Below are 21,818 nucleotides of genomic sequence, written 5' to 3'. Positions count from 1 at the left end.
TTGGATGATATCATATCACTGATATGATTCACTCTACACCCAAATGAAGAGAACTATAAGTGTCCTCAGAAATAACTTGTGGTTCAAACACAGGCACATCAATGTGGATGTGCTGATTGTCACATACATTGATGTTTCACTTTATCGAGATCTGACGTGTGTGCGTGCATATGTGTGTGTGTGTGTGGGAGAGAGAGAGAGAGAGAGAGAGAGAGAGAGAGAGAGAGAGAGAGAGAGAGAGAGAGAGAGAGAGAGAGAGAGAGAGAGAGAGAGAGAGAGAGAGAGAGAGAGAGAGAGAGAGAGAGAGAGAGAGAGAGAGAGAGAGAGAGAGAATCAAACCATCCAATCCAACCAATTTGTAATCTCATATGTGAACATTTTGCCTAGGCATCTGATGTAGGCTCTGTTGAAATTGGCAGGGAACAATGAGGGATTGGGTTACTCATGTGAGTATATTACCATAGATACATGCAGAGTGAAGTAGCACCTCCTGAAGTGAAAGCTCAACAATATTTGTTCACCAAATGTTATTGCAGCCACAAGCCAATTTACTATCTAATGCAATATGACTATTAAATGGCTAGCAAACAATAGCAATAGCATGTCCTTCATTGGTCCACTGTGAAACAAAAACCTGTCTTTTCTAAGTATTTTCTCAACCCCTGGACACCACACACACACCAGGCCGGAGCACAGATTCTTGACTAGAAGTATGATGCGTTCGTGGCAGCATCAACACTAAATCTGGAATCTTTACTTATGCACTTCTAGGGATGTGTGAGCATCACAAAGTGATAGTCTGTCTGCGTTCTCAAGGGAGAATGCTATATTTGGATGAACCTGTCACTTCCGTTTTATATCATATGATGTGTATTTTTGTTTTTAGAAAACTGATTCAACAAAATGCTTGCACACAGAGTAGGCACTTTAGCCTAATTATGCACAGATATGCTTTGGATATAACATTTTTGCATAGGACCTGTATGACATAGCATTCCTGCAATGCAATTACAATCAATATTTACTCCATTAAGTGAGAAGTAAAAGTGAACCTTTGCCCACTCAGATTCAACAAACTGCACTGTCTAAGGGCGTTGTGTGATGATTGTTCCTAAAATAACACCACAGAAGAAGAGAAATGAAAGCGGGAGTGGAATCATATATTATCATAACACCCCAGGGTAGAGAAGTTAGTGGAGGAACATGGGGGCTGAAGTTACTCATGATGAACATCATACAGAGAACGGAAAGATCCCATGGGAAACAAGGTTTTCACTTCTACTGTGGTACTGTTCTGCCTGAATGATGAAGGCAAAAAACAGATGTTATTTATGATTATCCAATATCATGTTTTTTTATCAGCAAAATAACCCAGCATTGTGTAGGCTTACAAAATTATAATAAGATGCCTGAAGATCAGGTGAATAAAGGGGACTATTTCACATGTGCAGTACCTTCCCTACATATTGTGTTTATCAATTTATTTTCTGTAATAAATTGAAAGTTGAGAGAAGTTATAGGCCTACCTAATGTACAGTGCATTTGGAAAGTATTCAGACCCCTTCACTTTTTTCACATTTTGTTACGTTACAGCCTTATTCTAAAATGGATTAAATACATTTTTTTGCTCATCAATCTACACACAATACCCCATAATGAAAAACAGAAATACCTTATTTATATAAGTATTCAGACCCTTTGCTATGAGACTTGAAATTGAGCTCAGGTGCATCCTGTTTCCATTGATCATCCTTGAGATGTTTCTACATCTTGATTGGAGTCCACCTGTGGTAAATTGAATTGATTGGACATGATTTGGAAAGGCACACACCTGTCTATATAAGGTCCCACAGTTGACAGTGATTGTCAGAGCAAAAACCAAGCCATGAGGTCGAAGGAATTGTCCGTAGAGTTCCGAGGCACAGATCTGGGGAAGGGTACCAAAAAATGTCTGCATCATTGAAGGTCCCCAAGAACACAGTGACCTCCATCATTCTTAAATGGAAGAAGTTTGGAACCACCAAGACTCTTCCTAGAGCTGGCTGCCTGGCCAAACTGAGAAATCGCGGGAGAAGGGCCTTGTTTATGGAGGTGACCAAGAACCCGATGGTCACTCTGACAGAGCTCCAGAGTTCCTCTGTGGAGATTGGAGAACCTTCCAGAAGGACAACCATCTCTGCAGCACTCCCCCAATCAGGCCTTTATTGTAGAGTGGCTAGACGGAAGCCACTCCTCAGTAAAAGGCACATGACAGCCCGCTTGGAGTTTGCCAAAAGGCACCTAAAGGACTCTCAGACAATGTGAAACAAGATTCTTTGGTCTGATGAAACCAAGATTGAACTCTTTGGCCTGAATGCCAAGCGTCACGTCTGGAGGAAACCTGGCACCATACCTACGGTGAAACATGGTGGTGGCAGCATCATGCTGTGGGGATGTTTTTCAGTGGCAGGGACTGGGAGACTAGTCAGGATCGAGAGAAAGATGAACGGAGAAAAGTACAGAGAGATTCTTGATGAAAACCTGCTCCAGAGCGCACAGGACCTCAGACTGGGGCGAAGGTTTACCTTCCAACAGGACAACGACGCTAAGAACACAGCCAGTTAGTTAGCTATGGTGTCATAGTTAGCTAGCTGAATAAAGTAAGTTGAGTCTATTCCTTGAAACATTGAACCGCTGTAGTTCACAACAATTCTAATTTCTAAAAGTGGAAGTTGGGAGAGTTTTTGTTCGGGTGGTTCAGTGAAACAATTATAGTTTCTGAGGTGGAAGTTTTGGTGAGGGAGGCCCTACTCTCTCCTTTGCCAGATGTTTAGTTCATTTCATTCCGATCTCCTCTGCATTATTGTAGCCATTTGCTACAGCCTGTCAACTATGTCTCTGCCTATCCCTGTTCTCTCCTCTCCGCACAGGCTACACAAACGCCTCACACCGCGTGGCTGCTGCCTCTCTAACCTGGTGGTCCCTGCACGCACCCCACACCTGGAGTTCCAGGTCTCAGGCAGCCTCTGGAACTGCCGTTCTGCTGCCAACAAAGCTGACTTCATCCCAGCCTATGCTTCCTGGCGCTGACGGAAACATGGATTACCACTGAAAACACTGCTACTCCTACTGCTCTCTCCTCGTCTGACCATGTGTTCTCGCATACCCCGAGAGCATCTGGTCAGAGGGGTGGTGGCACAGGAATCCTCATCTCTCCCAAGTGGACATTCTCAATTTTTCCCCTAACCCATCTGTCTATCTCCTCATTTGAATTCCATGCTGTCACAGTCACTAGCCCATTTAAGCTTAATATCCTTGTCATCTATCGCCCTCCAGGTTCCCTTGGAGAGTTCATCAATGAGCTTGACGCCTTGATAAGTTCCTTTCCTGAGGATGGCTCACCCCTCACAGTTTTGGGGGATTTCAACCTCCCTACGTCTACATTTGACTCATTTCTCTCTGCCTCCTTCTTTCCACTCCTCTCCTCTTTTGACCTCACCCTCTCACCGTCACCCCCTACTCACAAGGCAGGCAATACGCTTGACCTCATCTTTACTAGATGCTGCTCTTCTACTAATCTCACTGCAACTCCCCTCCATGTCTCCGACCACTACTTTGTTTCCTTTTCTCTCTCGCTCTCCTCCAACACTACTCACTCTGCCCCTACACAGATGGTAATGCGCCGCCGCAACCTTCGCTCTCTCTCTCCCACTACTCTCTCCTCTTCCATCCTATCATCTCTTCCCTCTGCTCAATCCTTCTCTCTCCAATCTCCTGATTCTGCCTCCTCAACCCTCCTCTCCTCCCTTTCTGCATCCTTTGACTCTCTGTGTCCCCTATCCTCCCGGCCGGCTCGGTCCTCCCCTCCAGCTCCGTGGCTTGATGACTCATTGCGAGCTCACAGAACAGAGCTCCGGGCAGCGGAGCGGAAATGGAAGAAAACTAAACTCCCTGCCGACCTGGCATCTTTTCACTCCCTCCTCTCTACATTTTCTTCATCTGTTTCTGCTGCTAAGGCCACTTTCTACCACTCTAAATTCCAAGCATCTGCCTCTAACCCTAAGAAGCTCTTTGCCACATTCTCCTCCCTGCTGAATCCCCCCCCCCCCCCCCCCCCTCCTCTCTCTCTGTGGATGACTTCGTCAACCACTTTGAAAAGAAGGTTGACGACATCCGATCCTCGTTTGTTAAGTCTAATGACACTGCTGGTCCTACTCACACTGCCCTACCCTATGCTTTGACTTCTTTCTCCCCTCTCTCTCCAGATAAAATCCTGCGACTTGTGACTGCAGGCCGCCCAACAACCTGCCCGCTTGACCCCATCCCCTCCTCTCTTCTCCAGACCATCTCCGGTGACCTTCTCCCCTACCTCACCTCGCTGATCAACTCATCCTTGACCGCTGGCTATGTCCCTTCCGTCTTCAAGAGAGCGAGAGTTGCACCCCTTCTCATAAAACCAACACTCGATCCCACTGATGTCAACAACTACAGACCAGTATCCCTTCTTTCTTTTCTTTCCAAAACTATTGAGCGTGCCGTCTTTAGCCAACTCTCTTGCTATCTCTCTCAGAATGACCTTCTTGATCCAAACCAGTCAGGTTTCAGGACTGGTCATTCAACTGAGACTGCTCTTCTCTGTGTCACGGAGGCTCTCCGCACTGCTAAAGCTAACTCTCTCTCCTCTGCTCTTGTCCTTCTAGACCTGTCTGCTGCCTTTGATACTGTGAACCATCAGATCCTCCTCTCCACCCTCTCCGAGCTGGGCATCTCCGGCGCGGCTCACTCCTGGATTGCGTCCTACCTGACCGGTCGCTCCTACCAAGTGGCGTGGCGAGAAGCTGTCTCCGCACCACGTGCTCTCACCACTGGTGTCCCCCAGGGCTCAGTTCTAGGCCCTCTCCTATTCTCCCTATACACCAAGTCACTTGGCTCTGTCATATCCTCACATGGCCTCTCCTATCATTGCTACGCTGACGATACACAACTAATCTTCTCCTTTCCCCCTTCTGATAACCAGGTGGCGAATCGCATCTCTGCATGTCTGGCAGACATATCAGTATGGATGACGGATCACCACCTCAAGCTGAACCCTGGCAAGACGGAGCTGCTCTTCCTCCCGGGGAAGGACTGCCCGTTCCATGATCTCGCCATCACGGTTGACAACTCCGTTGTGTCCTCCTCCCAGAGTGCGAAGAGCCTTGGCGTGACCCTGGACAACACCCTGTCATTCTCCGCTAACATCAAGGCGGTGACCCGATCCTGCAGGTTCATGCTCTACAACATTCGGAGAGTACGACCCTGCCTTACACAGGAAGCGGCACAGGTCCTAATCCAGGCACTTGTCATCTCCCGTCTGGATTACTGCAACTCGCTGTTGGCTGGCCTCCCTGCCTGTGCCATTAAACCCCTACAACTCATCCAGAATGCCGCAGCCCGTCTGGTGTTCAACCTTCCCAAGTTCTCTCACGTCACCCCCCTCCTCCGCACACTCCACTGGCTTCCAGTTGAAGCTCGCATCCGTTACAAGACCATGGTGCTTGCCTATGGAGCAGTGAGGGGAACGGCACCTCCGTACCTTCAGCCTCTGATCAGTCCCTACACCCAAACGAGGGCATTGCGTTCATCCACCTCTGGCCTGCTGGCTCCCCTTCCTCTGCGGAAGCATAGTTCCCGCTCAGCCCAGTCAAAACTGTTCGCTGCTCTGGCACCCCAATGGTGGAACAAGCTCCCTCACGACGCCAGGACAGCGGAGTCACTCACCACCTTCCGGAGACATTTGAAACCCCACCTCTTTAAGGAATACCTGGGATAGGATAAAGTAATCCTTCTACCCCCCCCCCCCCCAAAAAAATAAATAAATAAATAAATAAATAAATTGTAAAGTGGTTATCCCACTGGCTATAGGGTGAATGCACCAATTTGTAAGTCGCTCTGGATAAGAGCGTCTGCTAAATGACGTAAATGTGCCCTTGAGCAAGGCACTTAACCCTAATTGCTCCTGTAAGTCGCTCTGGATAAGAGCGTCTGCTAAATGACTAAAATGTAAAATGTAAATGTAACCTGACAGAGCTTGAGTGGATCTGCAGAGAAGAATGGGAGAAACTCAAATACAGGTGTGTCAAGCTTGTAGCGTCATACCCAAGATGACTCTAGGCTGTAATCGCTGCCAAAGGTGCTTCAACAAAGTACTGAATAAAGAGTCTGATAACTTATGTAAATGTAATATTTCAGTTTTTTATTTTTAATAAATTAGCTACAATTTCTAAAAACCTATTTTTGCTTATAAATAAGGTATTTCTGTTTTTCATTATGGGGTATTGTGTGTAGATTGATGAGGGAACATTTTAGAATAAGGCTGTAATGTAACAAAATGTGGAGAAAGTGAAGGGGTCTGAATACTTTCCGAATGCACTGTATTTGGCAATCACTTGTTAATAGGCTATGAGTATGTCATATTATAAGGATTATGAGGGATAATTAATTCTACAATAGATATTTTCTGTTCATATGTGATATTCCCATCATTGCTTTTAATTAGTCATAACCACAACTTTTTCTTACTTTTGTAATGTTCTGTTTTGTGATTTCTGAGGGTAGAGCAAGGAAGAACGTCAGAGGTCGTGCCTGCAATGCTATCAGCTGATTGGGGAATGAATCCCGATGTGCGTAGGCTACTGTATCGGTTTGAATCACTTTCAATGGGGGACTTTTATTTTGATGGCTAAACCTTATTGTGGCTAGCTTCACACAGGTACTGCCATACAGGAGTAGAAGAGGTACTGGAGAGAAGCGCACGAAGGGAGACAGGGATTGTTCATAAATATCAACCAAAAACTCTGAAAAGGGAACTTTACGTTTCTATATAGGATTTTTCTTTTCCATTCTCTTGCAATGGAATGTCGAAATGTAAGTATCGATCTAGGCTATTTTGTCAAAATTATGAAGTGCAAGCATTTTAAATGTTGAACTTTATTTCTTATGTTTTAGGCTACTTTGTTAGATGTATTTCATTATGAAAATAACGGGAGACAAGTTTAAATAATGGATATAGTAGTCCTAAATAAATCTGATAAAAGAACATTCTGGCATTCAGGCACAGTTTAGTCCAACAAAATTGACGTTCCAAAATCAATGTGTTTTTGCTCTCAAAAACATAAGCTGACCTGTGACTCAACGCAAAATTGCACCATACATTTGGATCCATGTAGAGACAATAATGAGACCATGTAATTATTTGGCTGGGCTAGCCTGCTAATCATGGAGGTGTGAGAGCAGCTGCAGGCTCAGACTGGCATTATGTGATTATTTTAATATCAAACGTGCATAGAACTGTTGACAGATGTGTTTAACTCCTCAGATGTATTTATTTTACATTCTCAACTGTTTTTGTACTGTTTTAGTCAACTGTGGTTTCAGCTGTATGTCATTTTCAGTCCAATGTTCATTTGCTTGATAATTATTGGAAAGATTGGATGAGAAGTGACAAAATTTGATTGGGGGTCGTGAAACGATCTTGTGGGGAGCTTATTGACCTTTAGTATAATAAGCATAGGCGTGTGCAAATCACTCAGGAAAGAATGAGGACATACTGTATTACCTGTAGGCCTACTCCAATGACTGGTTTGTGCGATAATGCAGGTATAATGCATTATAACACGATTATAATGCATCGTATGACTTGTCATAAGCATGCATGACACCTTATAATGTCTTATGATTTCAAAATTATTCTGACAAAATTATTCTGACTAAGTTAAAATTATATTTGACCAAGCAACCTGGTCTCAGAAATACAGAGTAATACAATACGTCTTCCAAGATATATAAGTAGGTACATCATCCAATTCGTATGCTATTGTGTAACTGAGTAGGACGTAAGATACTATACGTCCTATAATTCACATAATTTATGACCGCTATTCCATTCATAATATAACCTAACGTAACATAATATATCACACTAAATGGAGTGTCTCAGATTTACATACAGAATAATACGAATTGCCCTGAGACCACGTTGTACTCACTGAATTGGACTCTGTGAATCATTTTAGAAAATGAGATGTTCAAAAGCAATCCAACATAGACAACTTATTCTATTGGGACTTAGGCAAAGGGAGATAGATATATTCAGTAGGGGTGGAGGATTTCTTGCAAAATGTTTGGCTTAAAAAAAAATCTGGTATGGATAGCACCAGTTGGTGCGCTACACAACTCATCCTTACTGAACTGCCTGGGCTTGAAGGTTGTGTGTTTTTGGGAGGACCCTAGACTTTCGAGTTTTCAAGAAACAGCCATTATCTGTGTATAATTTGAAGACTTGCTTGTGACTGAGTAGACAGATGGTCATTTGCATACTAACTCTCAACAGTCATCTGACCTGCATAGTTTGAAGATCCATAATGTTAGAGATGACTTGGACAATGATTGATCATTACATTAAAAGTGTATATATTGACACAGAGCTTGGATTTTTTTTAGCTAGTGTACATCTTTTGTTGTGTTTCCACCCTAGAGCATTCTATTGAAATATTGAAAAGAGATGGGGTGACACTCAACTTAAATATGCCCTCTTCAATCTCTTGTTTCCATTCATAGTATACCCTAAGATATGTGTTTGTTAAGTGAACAATGGTTCTTGGCAAATGTAACTGCCACCGATATATTTCAGTGATAACCACTACTCAAATAACTCTCTCGTCTTTGGTTTTGGTTATGTTACCACATAATTGAAATAACTCAGGTCAACAGGTATAATGCATTATTACTTGTTGTAAGTATGTATGAACCCTTATCATGTTTAATTACGCAGTCATGACATGCTATGCCTTACTCAATATGGCTGATTATTCAGGATTATTGTGAAATAATGCTAAGACATCATAAGGGGTCATATGTGCTCATGTCAATAATGCATAATGCTTATGCATTATTAATGCACCATAATGCATTATATCATTTGTCTTTAAGTAAAGAGTTGGAGGCCAATATCAAGAAAAGGAAACATCACCCACTAGAGTGGTCTACCGATTTGCCTCTGGAAAAGTCAGATAGTTTAGGCCACACTTGTTGTATAACATACCCTTGGTTTCCTCGGCTTAGTTATAGTACATGAAACTCATGTATAGTTTCATTTCACTAAACTACCTTCATGTCTAGCAAGCCTCATTGTACGAGAAAGTCTTCTGGCCTCTGATTCCCTGACACTGAAACATCAGTTATGTCCAAAATGGCACCCTATTCCCTATATAGTGCACTACTTTTGACCAGGGCTCTGGTCAAAAGTAGTGCACTATATAGGGAATAGGATGCCATTTGGGACGTAGAATCCCCTAACAGCCAAGAGGAAATAGATGTGCTGACGGAAACTGAAGTTCCCATAGGACCTGGGTGGAGAGGCACAGACAGAGCACAGGAGGCTAGTGTGCTTATAAACAAAGCATGAGGGATTCTGTTCCTTAGCATATTCCTTAGAGGTGAACAACGCACTATGAGACAGTCTGTTTATCCGCTCAGCAATGATTTGACGGTACAATGTTTCATGTCACTCTATGTTATTTGTATGGAATGATAAATTGACATATTAGTATTTTGTTTTTTATATATATTGTAGGGTAGAGGTTATTAACGTTGAATAACTCATATTTTACATGTGCAGAATAATCATTACAAGTTGATAAGCAGGTATCTGTGATAACCTATCTACTGGTATACTATACCAATACTGTGTTCTAGCCCTTGTCACTCTGATGTCTTTTCTATTTTATTTTCTATTTTAAGTCAATTCTGAGCACCATTTGTGCTCCACTTTCATTTGTATCAAAGTGTTTGGAAATTATACCTCATTACATGGAGTATAATATTTGGTCCACTTGACTCATAGCCATACTTCATGCCCAATTCTCCTTCATGCAGATCATACATATTCAAACTTTCAATATCGGACCATCACACCGTCTTATCATAGCTAGATAGCAACCTAAACGTTTATCAGCTGTCTTTATAGATTACTACAGTAAGTTACAACTGCCCTAGGCAGATACAGTTGCGGCCAAATATATCAGAACCTTTACTTAAATAATTCCCTATTTCTTCTAAAATAAGCAGAAATTACAACTTTTTGTCTCTATACTTTGTTATTGGATTTTCAACATTTCAGAACCAATTTTAATTTTGTAAACTTAAGTTTACAATTTTAATTTAGAAATTAAAGACAATTGGCATGGACCGAATTATTGGCACCCAGGAGCTAGTAGTTGGATGCACAGCCTTTGGCCAAGATAACTGCGAACAAATGCTTCTGCTAGCCATCAATGAGCTTGCTGCACCTTTCTACTGGCAATTTGGCCCACTCTTCAGCAGCAAATTGCTTTAATTCTTCAATATTTGAGGGGTGCCCTCCACCAACATCTGTTTTCAGTTCTCGCCATAGGTTATGGATATGATTCAGATCTGGACTCTTCACTGTCCACTCCAGAACAGTCCAGCATTTCATCTTGAACCATTCCAAGATGCTTTTGATATGTGTTTAAGGTTGTCCTGCTGTGCTGGAAGACCCACAACCTTCAGCAGAGTTTTTGGACACAGGTTTGAACTTTACACTCTAAAACACCTTGATAATCTGCTTATTTCATGATGTCTTGCACATATTCAAGGCCCCCAGTACCAGAGGCAGCAAAGCAACCCCACAGCATTATCAAACCTCCCCCATGTTTAATTGTGGGGAGGGTGTTATATTCTTTCAATGCTTCATTTGGTCATTGGTAAACATTGGAAGACCCCACTGCTGAAGGAGACACAAGAAAGCGTGATTGAACTTCTCATAAACCCACCTAAACAAGCCTAAATCCTGGGGGAAATGTTCTGTGGACCAATGAAACAAAATTAGAACTCTTTGGCAATACATATTAGCGCTGTGTTTACTGATGACCAAATGAAGCATTCAATGAAAAGAACACCTTCCCTACAATCAAAGATGGGGGAGGGTTGATAACGCTGTGGGGTTGTCAAAAAGTTTAGTCTCAATTGAAGGTTGTGGGTATTCCAACAGGACAACGACCCCAATCACACATAAAAAAGCACCCAGGAATGGTTCAAGAAGCAATGCTGGACTGTTCTGGAGTGACCAGCGAAGAGTCCAGATCTGAATCACATCCAAAACCAATGGAGAGATCTGAAAACAGCAGTTGGTGGAGGGCACCCCTCAAACATTGAAGAATTAGAGCAGTTTGCTGCTAAGAAAATGGCCAGTAGAAAGGTGCAGCAAGCGCGTTGATGGTTACAAGAAGCGTTTGTCTGCAGTTATCTTGGCCGATGGCTGTGAAACCAAATACTAGCTCTGGGGTGCCAATAATTTGTCTTTATGAAGAGTTTCATTCCAAAACGGTATATATCCATTTTCAGAAATGTTGGAAAATTCGCTTTTGTTGTTTAAAAAAGTTGTGAAAGAGATTGGTGTGTTTTTTCACTATCTAAACATGGCATGGGGTTGTTCAATGACATCCATGTATTTGTTTAAAATCTATCACGATGGTTTCATTTCAGAAAGATAAATAATCATGTTTTTTTGCTAAATGCTATATATCTGCCTCACCTAGTACTGCTTGGTTTTACGCAGTCAAATGTAATACATTCATTTTTAAAAATGTAAGAACTGTGCAAATGATACATTTGTGGCATCAATAGTTAATACAGTAATATGAGATCTGTATGTAAAACATTTACGTTTTACATTTTAGTCATTTAGCAGATGCTCTTATCCAGAGCGATTTACAGTGCCTTGCAAAAGTATTCATCCCCCTTGGCGTTTTTCCTATTTTGTTGCATTACAACCTGTAATTTAAATGGATTTTTATTTGGATTTCATGTAATGGACATACACAAAATAGTCCAAATTGGTGAAGTGAAATGAAAAAAATGTATAACGGAAAAGTGGTGCATGCATATGTATTCACACCCTTTGCTATGAAGCCCCTAAATAAGATCTGGTGCATCCAATTACCTTCAGAAGTCACATAATTAGTTAAATAAAGTCCACCTGTGTGCAATCTAAGTGTCACATGATCTGTCACATGATCTCAGTATATATACACCTGTTCTGAAAGGCCCTAGAGTCTGCAACACCACTAAGCAAGGGGCACCACCAAGCAAGCGGCACCATGAAGACCAAGGAGCTCTCCAAACAGGTCAGGGACAAAGTTGTGGAGAAGTACAGATCAGGGTTGGGTTATAAAAAATATCTGAAACTTTGAACATCCCACGGAGCACCCTTAAATCCATTCTTTAAAAATTTAAAGAATATGGCACCACAACAAACCTGCCAAGAGAGGGCCGCCCACCAAAACACATGGACCAGGCAAGGAGGGCATTAATCAGAGAGGCAACAAAGAGACCAAAGATAACCCTGAAGGAGCTGCAAAGCTCCACAGCGGAGATTGGAGTATCTGTCCATAGGACGACTTTAAGCCGTACATTCCACAGAGCTGGCCTTTACTGAAGAGTGGCCAGAATAAAGCCATTGCTTAAAGAAAAAAATAAGCAAACACGTTTGGTTTTCGCCAAAAGGCATGTGGGAGACTCCCCAAACATATGGAAGAAGGTCCTCTGGTCAGATGAGACTAAAATTGAGCTTTTTGGCCATCAAGGAAAACGCTATGTCTGGCGCAAACCCAATACCTCTCATCACCCCGAGAACACCATCCCCACAGTGAAGCATGGTGATGGCAGCATCATGCTGTGGGGATGTTTTTCATCGGCAGGGACTGGGAAACTGGTCAGAACTGAAGGAATGATGGATGAGGGAAACCTGTTTCAGTCTTCCAGAGATTTGAGACTGGGACGGAGGTTCACCTTCCAACAGGACAATGATCCTAAGCATACTGCCAAAGCAACACTCAAGTGATTTAAGGGGAAACATTTAAATGTCTTGGAATGGCCTAGTCAAAGCCCAGACCTCAATCCAATTGAGAATCTGTGGTATGACTTAAAGATTGCTGGACACCAGCGGAACCCATCCAACTTGAAGGAGCTGGAGCAGTTTTGCCTTGAAGAATGGACAAAAATCCCAGTGGCTAGATGTGCCAAACTTATAGAGACATACCCCAAGAGACTTGCAGCTGTAATTGCTGCAAAAGGTGGCTCTACAAAGTATTGACCTTGGGGGGATGAATAGCTATGCACGCTCAAGTTTTCTGTTTTCTTTGTCTTTTTTCTTGTTTGTTTCACAAGCAAAAAATATTTTGCGTCTTCAAAGTGGTAGGCATGTTGTGTAAATCAAATGATACAAACCCCCCAAAAATCAATTTTAATTCCAGGTTGTAAGGCAACAAAATAGGAAAAATGCCAAGGGGGTGAATACTTTCGCAAGCCACTGTACAGTAAGTGCATTCATCTTAAGATAGCTAGGTGAGACAACCACATATCACAGTCAAATGTACAGGACATTAACATTCCATTCCAGCTAAACAATGGCTAAAGGTATAGTGTTTTGCAAAAAAAACATATTTTCATACACATGTTAAAACTATGAATAAAACACCTGAGAACAGTCATATTTTACACACAAATTAAGGTACCCATAAGCTGATGGAAAAAACACGTAAAACATTTGTGGATATCGCGTTTCGGAAATAAACTCTTCTTATTTGTTTAATTTAAATTGTAAACTTAAGTTTAGAAAAATACAATTGGTTCTACAATGTTGAAAATGCAATAACAAGTTGTGGTGACCAAAATATATCTTTTTAAATTTCAACTTATTTTAGAAGAAATAGGGAATTACTTAAGGAAAGTGCAATGGTGTCAATATATTTTGCCACAACTGTATAGACAACTTGGTTCGCCAAATAAAAATAGCTTTTTTTATAGCCTGGGTATCTGTTACTCTATTCAGAATTACACATTGCCTCAATTGTATGGCTTGGCTAAAGCAGAGACAGGCTGGCACCCAGGCTGGCTTTCACATTGTACAACATTCAATCAGTGAATGGGATGAGAACAGCTGATATTGGCCTTCTTGTTTAAATTATTTAAAAAAATGAATTGGAATTTCAGTTGACTGAATTGAAATGGAACTGACCCCAACACTGTTGTTTGTCCCCCGCAGGACGGGTGTCCCAAGACCCACGAGGAGGACATCATGGACATCCCCTTGGATGACCCTGAGGCCAACAAGGCTGCTGCCAAGATCCAGGCCAGCTTCCGTGGTCACATGACTCGCAAGAAAATGAAGGAAGACAAACCCAGGGAGGAGGTGAGAGCTTTAGCAGAATTAGGTTTGCAAAATGCTGGTAACCATGGGAATTCTGGGAAAGTTACCAGAATTTTGTAACCCTAATCAGAATCAGAAATAAAAACTGTAATTGCCATCAACAATGTTAATAGAAATGTGTATGTGTGTAGTACAAGTTGTCACAAGAGCTGTAAGAGAGAGGGATAAGGTTAAGAACTTTGGTCTTAGGAGGGAAACTGAGGGTGTATTGAGCGTCCATTTTGGCTCAACAGTTGTTCTTATAAGGAATGGGGCTTCAGTGGTTTAGGTGTTTATTTACTATTGTTGTAAGAATTTAGGTGGTAGAGAAACTAGTCATTAATCCTTCAGTAGCGAAATTGTGACTTGTTTAGGAAAATAGGCATATGTCGCTACTTCACAGGAGAGAAAGGGAAAGGGGGATACCTAGTCAGTTGTACAACTGAATGCATTCAACTGAAATGTGTCTTCCGCATTTAACCCAACCCCTCTGAATCAGGCACTTTTCTTTATTTATCAAAATGCTATTTTTTTGGCAGAAATGCCTTCTGTAACATGTGAACTCTCATGTGCCTTAATAACATATTTGTATGCCATCTGTATATACGAATAAAATGGTTAAATTACGAGCCTAATTGGTTTAGCCACGGAAAGAGACAGGAACCTTCCCACTAGCCATGATTGGCTGAGATAATGGATGGGCTGGACATGTCGAGAGATGAGTTCGGATTGGTCTGCCATGTAGCACGCTTCTGTCTACAGCATGAGCTGGTCAGTATGTAGGTAATCCTTTCTAACGTGGCTTTTTTGAAAGATATCATGTAGTAGAGCTGCAAAAGTGTTGTTCTCCACTTTCTGGAGGACCGAGTTTTGAAATCAATGGATTGCCTGGTGGAATTAGAGTACGATAGCTAAGGAGATGTAGAAAATTATGCCGTTTGATTGTAGATATGCAGAGGGAGTTGAAAAGAGAACACACAGAAGGCTATTGTATAAAACACCTGTCCCTGGATTACATCTTCAAACTAAGGGCAACCATGGCATCTGTGACAGAGAGGGAGACGCATCCATCCATGTATACGGGTAAGATTGTCTAGCTAGCTACATTTTCAGATATTATACGTTTCAAATTTTGTCAAAAAGTTGTTTTCATTTCAAGATAAAGCCTACTGTTAGCTAGCTGGCTAATGTTAGCTGGCTGGCTCGCTAGCTAACGTTACGTGTATGATCTGTGTAGTAATATAATTCGTATCTCAGAGCCATTTGCATTACTAGTTATAGCCTAATGTTAGCTAGCTAGCTAACAATGAACCTGGTTGGTTAGCTAACTGCAGATTCATGCAGGGTGGTAATGTTATGAGTTGGGATTATGGTTAATTGTTTAGCTAGCTAGCTACATGTCTAAACAAAATACTCTACTATGTAAGTAACCATTTCAGTACACCTTTTGTATCCTGTGCAAGGCTTCTTAACAGCTTCTACCCCCAAGCCATAAGACTCCTGAACAGCTAATCATGGCTACCCGGACTATTTGCATTGTCCCCCCTGCCCCACCCCACCCCACCCCACCCCACCCCCTCTTTTACACTGCTGCTACTCTGTTTATTATCTATGCATAGTCACTTTAACTCTACCCACATGTACATATTACCTCAATTACCTCGACTAACCAGTGCCCCCGCACATTGACTCTGTACTGGTACCCCCTGTATATAGCCTCCCTACTGTTATTAAACTTTTTTTTTTAAGTGTATTTTTTTTTTTTTTTTACTTATCAATTTTTTACTTAACCTCTACGGGATCGGTGTCCCGTGTACGGGACGGTTGAGCTAACGTGCGCTAATGTGATTAGCATTGTTGTAAGTAACAGCAAACTTTCCAGGACATAGACATTTCTTATATGGGCAGAAAGCTTAAATTCTTGTTAATCTAACTGCACTGTCCAATTTACAGTAGCTATTACAGTGAAAAAAGACCATGCTATTGTTTGAGGAGAGGGCACAACAACAAAAAACGTATCACGGCAACTGGTTTGATACATTCACCTCTGAAGGTAAACAATGTACTTACATTCAGTCATCTTGCTCTGATTTGTCATCCTAAGGGTCCCAGAGATAAAATGTAGCATATTTTTTTTTGATAAAATCAATTTTTATATTCAAATGTAGGCACTGGGTTCTACAGTTTGAACCCCTGCTGTCTCTGGCTCCACACCCACCACGCCCAGCCATCTAGATAGAAAGTTAGTGTATAAGCTAATAATCCATCATGTATGACATTCCTGGGAGTGTGTAAATGTACATTTTGTATTACCATATCATTTTTGTATGTTCTCTATAGTTACAGTGGCTTGTGAAAGTATTCACCCCCTTTGGCATTTTTCCTATTTTGTTGCCTTACAACCTGGAATTAAAATTGATTTTTGGGGGTTTGGATCATTTGATTTACACAACATGCCTACCACTTTGAAGATGCAAAATATTTTTTGGGGTAAGACAAACAACCAAAAAGACAAAAAAACAGAACTTGAACGTGCATAACTATCAACTATAACTACTACTTTCTCTTACATTTACATTTACATTTTAGTCATTTAGCAGACACTCTTATCCAGAGCGACTTACAGTTAGTGAGTGCATACATTTTCCATACTCTTGCATTTTAAAGACGATGAAGAAAACAAAAAAACACAAAAAAACAATGCATGTTTTTTTGTTTGTATTATCTTTTACCAGATCTAATGTGTTATATTTCTCCTACATTAATTTCACATTTCCACAAGCTTCAAAGTGTTTCCTTTCAAATGGTATCAAGAATATGCATATCCTTGCTTCAGGTCCTGAGCTACAGGCAGTTACATTTGAGTATGTAATTTAAGGCGAAAATTGAAAAAAGGGTCCGATCGTTAGAAGTGAACACTTATTTTTCTTAAAACTGCATTGTTAGTTAAGGGCTTGTAAGTAAGGATTTCACTGTAAGGTCTACACCTGTTGTATTCGGCGCATGTGGGAAATAAAATTGGATTTGATTTGATTTTGAAGTGACAAATCAACTTTGATTTTATATAGTATGTGTTTACCAGAGACGGTAATGTGAAGAACATGACCTGCACCAAAGTCAGTTATTGGTGGAAGTTAGAGAATTGTGCATTTTTCCAGAACCTGAAACTGCTTTTTCCTGCATTCTAGAGCCATAATCATTATGCCTAATTCTATGAAAAAAAAGTATGTCTATTTTTCTGCATATGTTATCTAAGCATACCTCTGTTCAATTGTCATTTTAATGAGGGTGTCATTCTGACTGTTGTAAATCACATATGTCAATATACTGCACTAACATGCCTAGGATATTACATCCAAATTACAACACAGTACATGGGATCATAACACACATCATCAATACAGGCACTTATCATGGCATCATAATTAATACACAAATATCATGATTATCATAAGTTGCCAGATTACATTTAAACGAAGTATCTTTTGCATATCTAAGCATACCCCTTAAGCTGTCTGTATCCTCCTGACTGGTGGTTATTTTTTTTCTAATAAACTAAATATGCTTCTCTGCATCTCTGCTAAAATCTGGGTGAAAGTTGGAAAGGAATGTGAGTCTTATTCAATACATTTAGTAATTGCTTGCTTTTGTAAATCTACCAACCTTGCCAGCAGGCATGCCAGCTAAGATAGTTAGACAAGCTAGCTACTCTAACCTGATTGACAGCCTGAAATGGCTTCTTGGTAGCTAGTTATGAGGTTGGGAGATTGGGAACCTATCTGGGCTAGCTAAAGCCAACTTCATAAAATTTTATTTATTCATCAAGAAGGAATCAATAGGCTACATAGCTTGATCAAATTCATTTACAAATATACCTCCTGCGAGTCCTGCCCATCACCGTCAGCTAAAATCAAATCAAATGATGTGTGTGTCACTCTACATTCTCTCTCCTCCTCCACTGACGATACTGTCTGCACGCACTAGAGTGTCTAGCGTCCTGCCTAGCATATCTTTGCTTTGCTCTGTGGTGCACCTTAGAAGGAACAACTTACTTAGGGAGAATGGGGGGGGGGTACTCTTTGCCTGGTCCAATCAGTGTGCACCCTCTGCAAAATACATCTGACAGATCTTTTATAAATAATTATGATAAAATAATTCATTTGACATCAGAAAAATTCCAAAACAGGGAAAATATGAGGGGGCACGTGCCCTTGTGCCCCCTATGGGCATGACACATCTGCTGTGTGTGTTCCCCAAGGAATCAGTAACCCAGCCAGCCTCCTATCGCCCAATCCCCAGATGGGGAAAAAAAGCTTTCAGAGCGATGCAGACTTAATTGCATGTTGCTAGGCAATAATACAGATGGCATCGAGTTAATGTCATGAGAGTGCAAGATCTCCACTGAGTAATGAACACTCACACCAGTCACATACTGTACATTTGAAGACAAAGAGGAGTTTTGCACATACAGTATTTTCTATAATTTAAGTTATAACATCATGTCTGAAAGTTTTCCATAATATTATTTACTTCATAACATTTGATAAGGCACCATTCATGATGGTTAGTTATAATAGAGTGGATATTTAGTATATCATTTTCTTTGGACATGCTGCACTTTTGGTGTCATAATGTCCTCTCCTCACAACTTTTAGCACTACAGATTTAAATGTGCGCATCTAGGATTGACCTGTGTCATTCATGTTCAAAAAAGCTTTCTTTCTTTCTTTCTTTTTTTCTTTCTTTCTTTCTTTCTTTCTTTCTTTCTTTCTTTCTTTCTTTCTTTCTTTCTTTCTTTCTTTCTTTCTTTCTTTCTTTCTTTCTTTCTTTCTTTCTTTCTTTCTTTCTTTCTTTTGTTTGTTTGTTTGTTTGTTTGTTTGTTTTTTTGCTAAAGTACTGGTGGTTATATGCTCTCATCATCCAGTGAACCGTTTAAAAGCTGTCTTTTAGATCACCATCATTATGCTAATGAGTTTGGACCATTCATATCCTGCCATTCCACCATGTAATGCTGTGTCTGTGTGTGTGTGTGTGTGTGTGTGTGTGTGTGTGTGTGTGTGTGTGTGTGTGTGTGTGTGCATGCATGTGTGTGCATACTTTTCAGAAGCGACGGGAGCAGAAGTAGAGGAGAGAGAGGTGCCTCTACTGTGAGGTCGTGGATCCTGGCAGAAACACACACGCTACTACAATATCAAGACCTCTTATCATGAAGAGAAAAAACGTCACCGTACCACACAAATAGAACTAACTAGATGTAGGTTTGGAGTACCCCCACTGATCAGTGAACTCTCTCCTTCTCTCTAACACACACACACTCACACGCACTCTCTTGTTCACAAACACACTCCCTTTCCTCCACTAGTATCAGGGTAGATGTCTCTGACCCAAAATAATATTTCACAGCATGATTTTTTTTTGTGCACTCAAGTGAAAAGTATGTTTGATGAAGGGTGAAGTGGGACTTTGCTCCTTCCAGAGCAAGTGTAATGGCAAGGTGGTAAGGTAATGGCAAGGTGTGGACAGTTGATTTGGGGAAATGTATGTTTGTGCTCACTTAACTGGCTATATAATCGTATACATTTTACAATATAAAAGTATGCATTTTCTAATCTGACAGTTCAATAACTTTTTTTATGTTTGTGTTTTGTGTCACTCTAATAAAGTGAAATTGATTGAAGTAGAATTGATAGAACTGCTCAGTATGTAACATATTCATTTATGTTAATGTTTCATTATTTATGGCGGGAAGACCCAATGGAACCATTTTCTTTGCACTTACTCTTTTCTTTGACTTTCTTTCTTTGGTTGTCCCTGTATATATAGGGACAACTGCTAAGTGTGAAAGTCTGTATGGTGTTTGGCTGGCTTGATTGCTGTGAAAAATGAATAAATAGAGGAATAACGATTGAAGCAAGTTTGTTACCTTCTTCTTGCCGTAGCTTGATTTCCTTTCCTTGTGTTGTGACTGTCAATCTTTTAAATCTAGTAAATGTGTCTCCCATGTAGAACTGATGCTGGTTAAAAATGTGTACAGTGAAATGCACTCGCTATGTGCAGTCTTGCAGAATAACACATTTACACTGCATGTTTGGATTAATCTGTTTGGAAAGCTTTTTGGAGGATATGGCTCGTACTGCAACAAAGGTATGCACGACCGCCCACCCCTTTTTTTTCTCACTGTCTCTCTTTATCTCTTGTTATTTCCCCGTGTCTCTCTCACACACACACACACGCACACACACACGCACACTCACACACACACACACACACACACACACACACACACACACACACACACACACACACACACACACACACACACACACATATAGACACCCCCCCCCCAACACACACATACTGAATGTACATCACAGGAGGTTGGTGGCACCTTAATTGGGGAGGACGGGCTCATGGTAATGGCTGGTGCAGAATTGGTGGAATGGTATCAAATACATCAAACACATGGTTTCCATGTGTTTGATGCCATTCCATTTACTCTGTTCCAGCCATTATTATGAGCCATCCTCCCCTCAGCAGCCTCCACTGATGTACATGAGAACAGCAATGTTAAGACCCACTCCCAAACACATTGCACCTTCCCTAAGCTAATACACACTGTGTGCAACTTTATACCAGCAGCTCTCATGTTTTAATTACTATGCACAAATCACAATGGTAAAGGGAGGACAAGAGAAACTGGAGCGTGTGGTAATTATCTCGTCCTGTCTTCTCTCCTGACAGTAGCAACCTCAGTTATATTTAACGCCAGCTAAAAGGGCAAATGCTGAAGCACACTACCGATACAGCCACATCAGCAACTGTTAAGTGAGACCGATCATTGCGGTGCTATTGATTGTGGTGGTGGTGGTTGCTTTGTAGTTGCTGGAGTTGGTGGTTGATAGTTGTCTAAAAAAGCCAAGTTGCTGTGTATTTTATCACCATTTCTTTTGGGGTAGCCATCTCAGTCAAGGAATGCTTGGATGTACAAAATGTGACCTAGCTTTGCAACCGTTTCTTTGCTCATTCTCGAGGATAAGAATAGTTTGCTGGTGATTGCCTCAAGTGTTTCCATTTCTGAACCAGAACCCCCACCATGAAATAGACACTGTAGCGTATAGCCACAGACTAAGCAGCACAACATATTCATTAAAATATCCTCATTACTAACTATAGCTCATGTAGCCAGTTTTTCCATTTGAATTTTAACCCTAAACCTCAGATACCAAGATAGCAGAGACACAACAGCCCCAGCCGTACACCGTGTAACCACACATCAGATATTTTCATGTTGCACTTCTTGAAGTTGAACCCTCCCATGTAGACTTGCACTCGAGCCGCTTGGAGCCCAACGGCCGCCCACGTAGGCTCCCACTCACTGCCATGGAGTGGGAATCAGCTCTGGGATGCTAATGCAGACTCGACTCACCGAGGTGGGAGTTCAATTGCAATTGCAAATCACCACAGCCACTGTTATTTTACTCCTCCTCCTCTGGTCTTGTCGGTTTGAAACACGCCACTTGGAGTTGTGGAGAACGAGTGAGTATAGCTCATGTTTAGTGAATTAACACACATTTTTAAAGAGAGTCATCGT

At 41.3% G+C, this 21,818-nt stretch overlaps 1 protein-coding gene across 2 annotated transcripts; it reads left to right on the top strand.

Moving 5' to 3' along the window:
- Positions 1–6,732: 6,732 nt before the first annotated feature.
- On the top strand, positions 6,733–20,137 carry nrgna (neurogranin (protein kinase C substrate, RC3) a). Of its 2 annotated transcripts, none has more exons than XM_084169908.1 (3): positions 6,733–6,885; positions 14,084–14,230; positions 19,332–20,137. In XM_084169908.1, exons 1-3 carry the CDS (start codon positions 6,871–6,873, stop codon positions 19,350–19,352), a joined length of 183 nt encoding a protein of 60 aa, XP_084026034.1. In that variant the 5' UTR covers positions 6,733–6,870; the 3' UTR covers positions 19,353–20,137. The 2 variants fall into 2 exon arrangements, with proteins under 2 accessions (XP_084026034.1, XP_084026033.1); XM_084169907.1 differs by lacking the exon at positions 6,733–6,885 and adding an exon at positions 9,432–9,508.
- The last annotated feature ends 1,681 nt before the right edge of the window (positions 20,138–21,818 follow it).

The sequence above is a fragment of the Coregonus lavaretus genome, assembly GCF_964263955.1.
Source record: "Coregonus lavaretus genome assembly, chromosome: 10".
NCBI classification, from domain to species: domain Eukaryota; kingdom Metazoa; phylum Chordata; class Actinopteri; order Salmoniformes; family Salmonidae; genus Coregonus; species Coregonus lavaretus.
The sequence above is the reverse complement of the archived record's forward strand: the minus strand, read 5'-3'. Positions and strand labels throughout refer to the sequence as shown.

What these genes read in the sequence shown, in the direction of transcription:
- nrgna (XM_084169907.1), top strand. Translation starts at nt 9,470, where the DNA reads ATGAGACAGTCTGTTTATCCGCTCAGCAATGATTTGACG. An exon ending in CGCTCAGCAATGATTTGACG is followed by an intron (nt 9,509 to 14,083) that starts GTACAATGTTTC and finishes TGTCCCCCGCAG; the next exon opens with GACGGGTGTCCCAAGACCCA. An exon ending in AAGACAAACCCAGGGAGGAG is followed by an intron (nt 14,231 to 19,331) that starts GTGAGAGCTTTA and finishes CATACTTTTCAG; the next exon opens with AAGCGACGGGAGCAGAAGTA.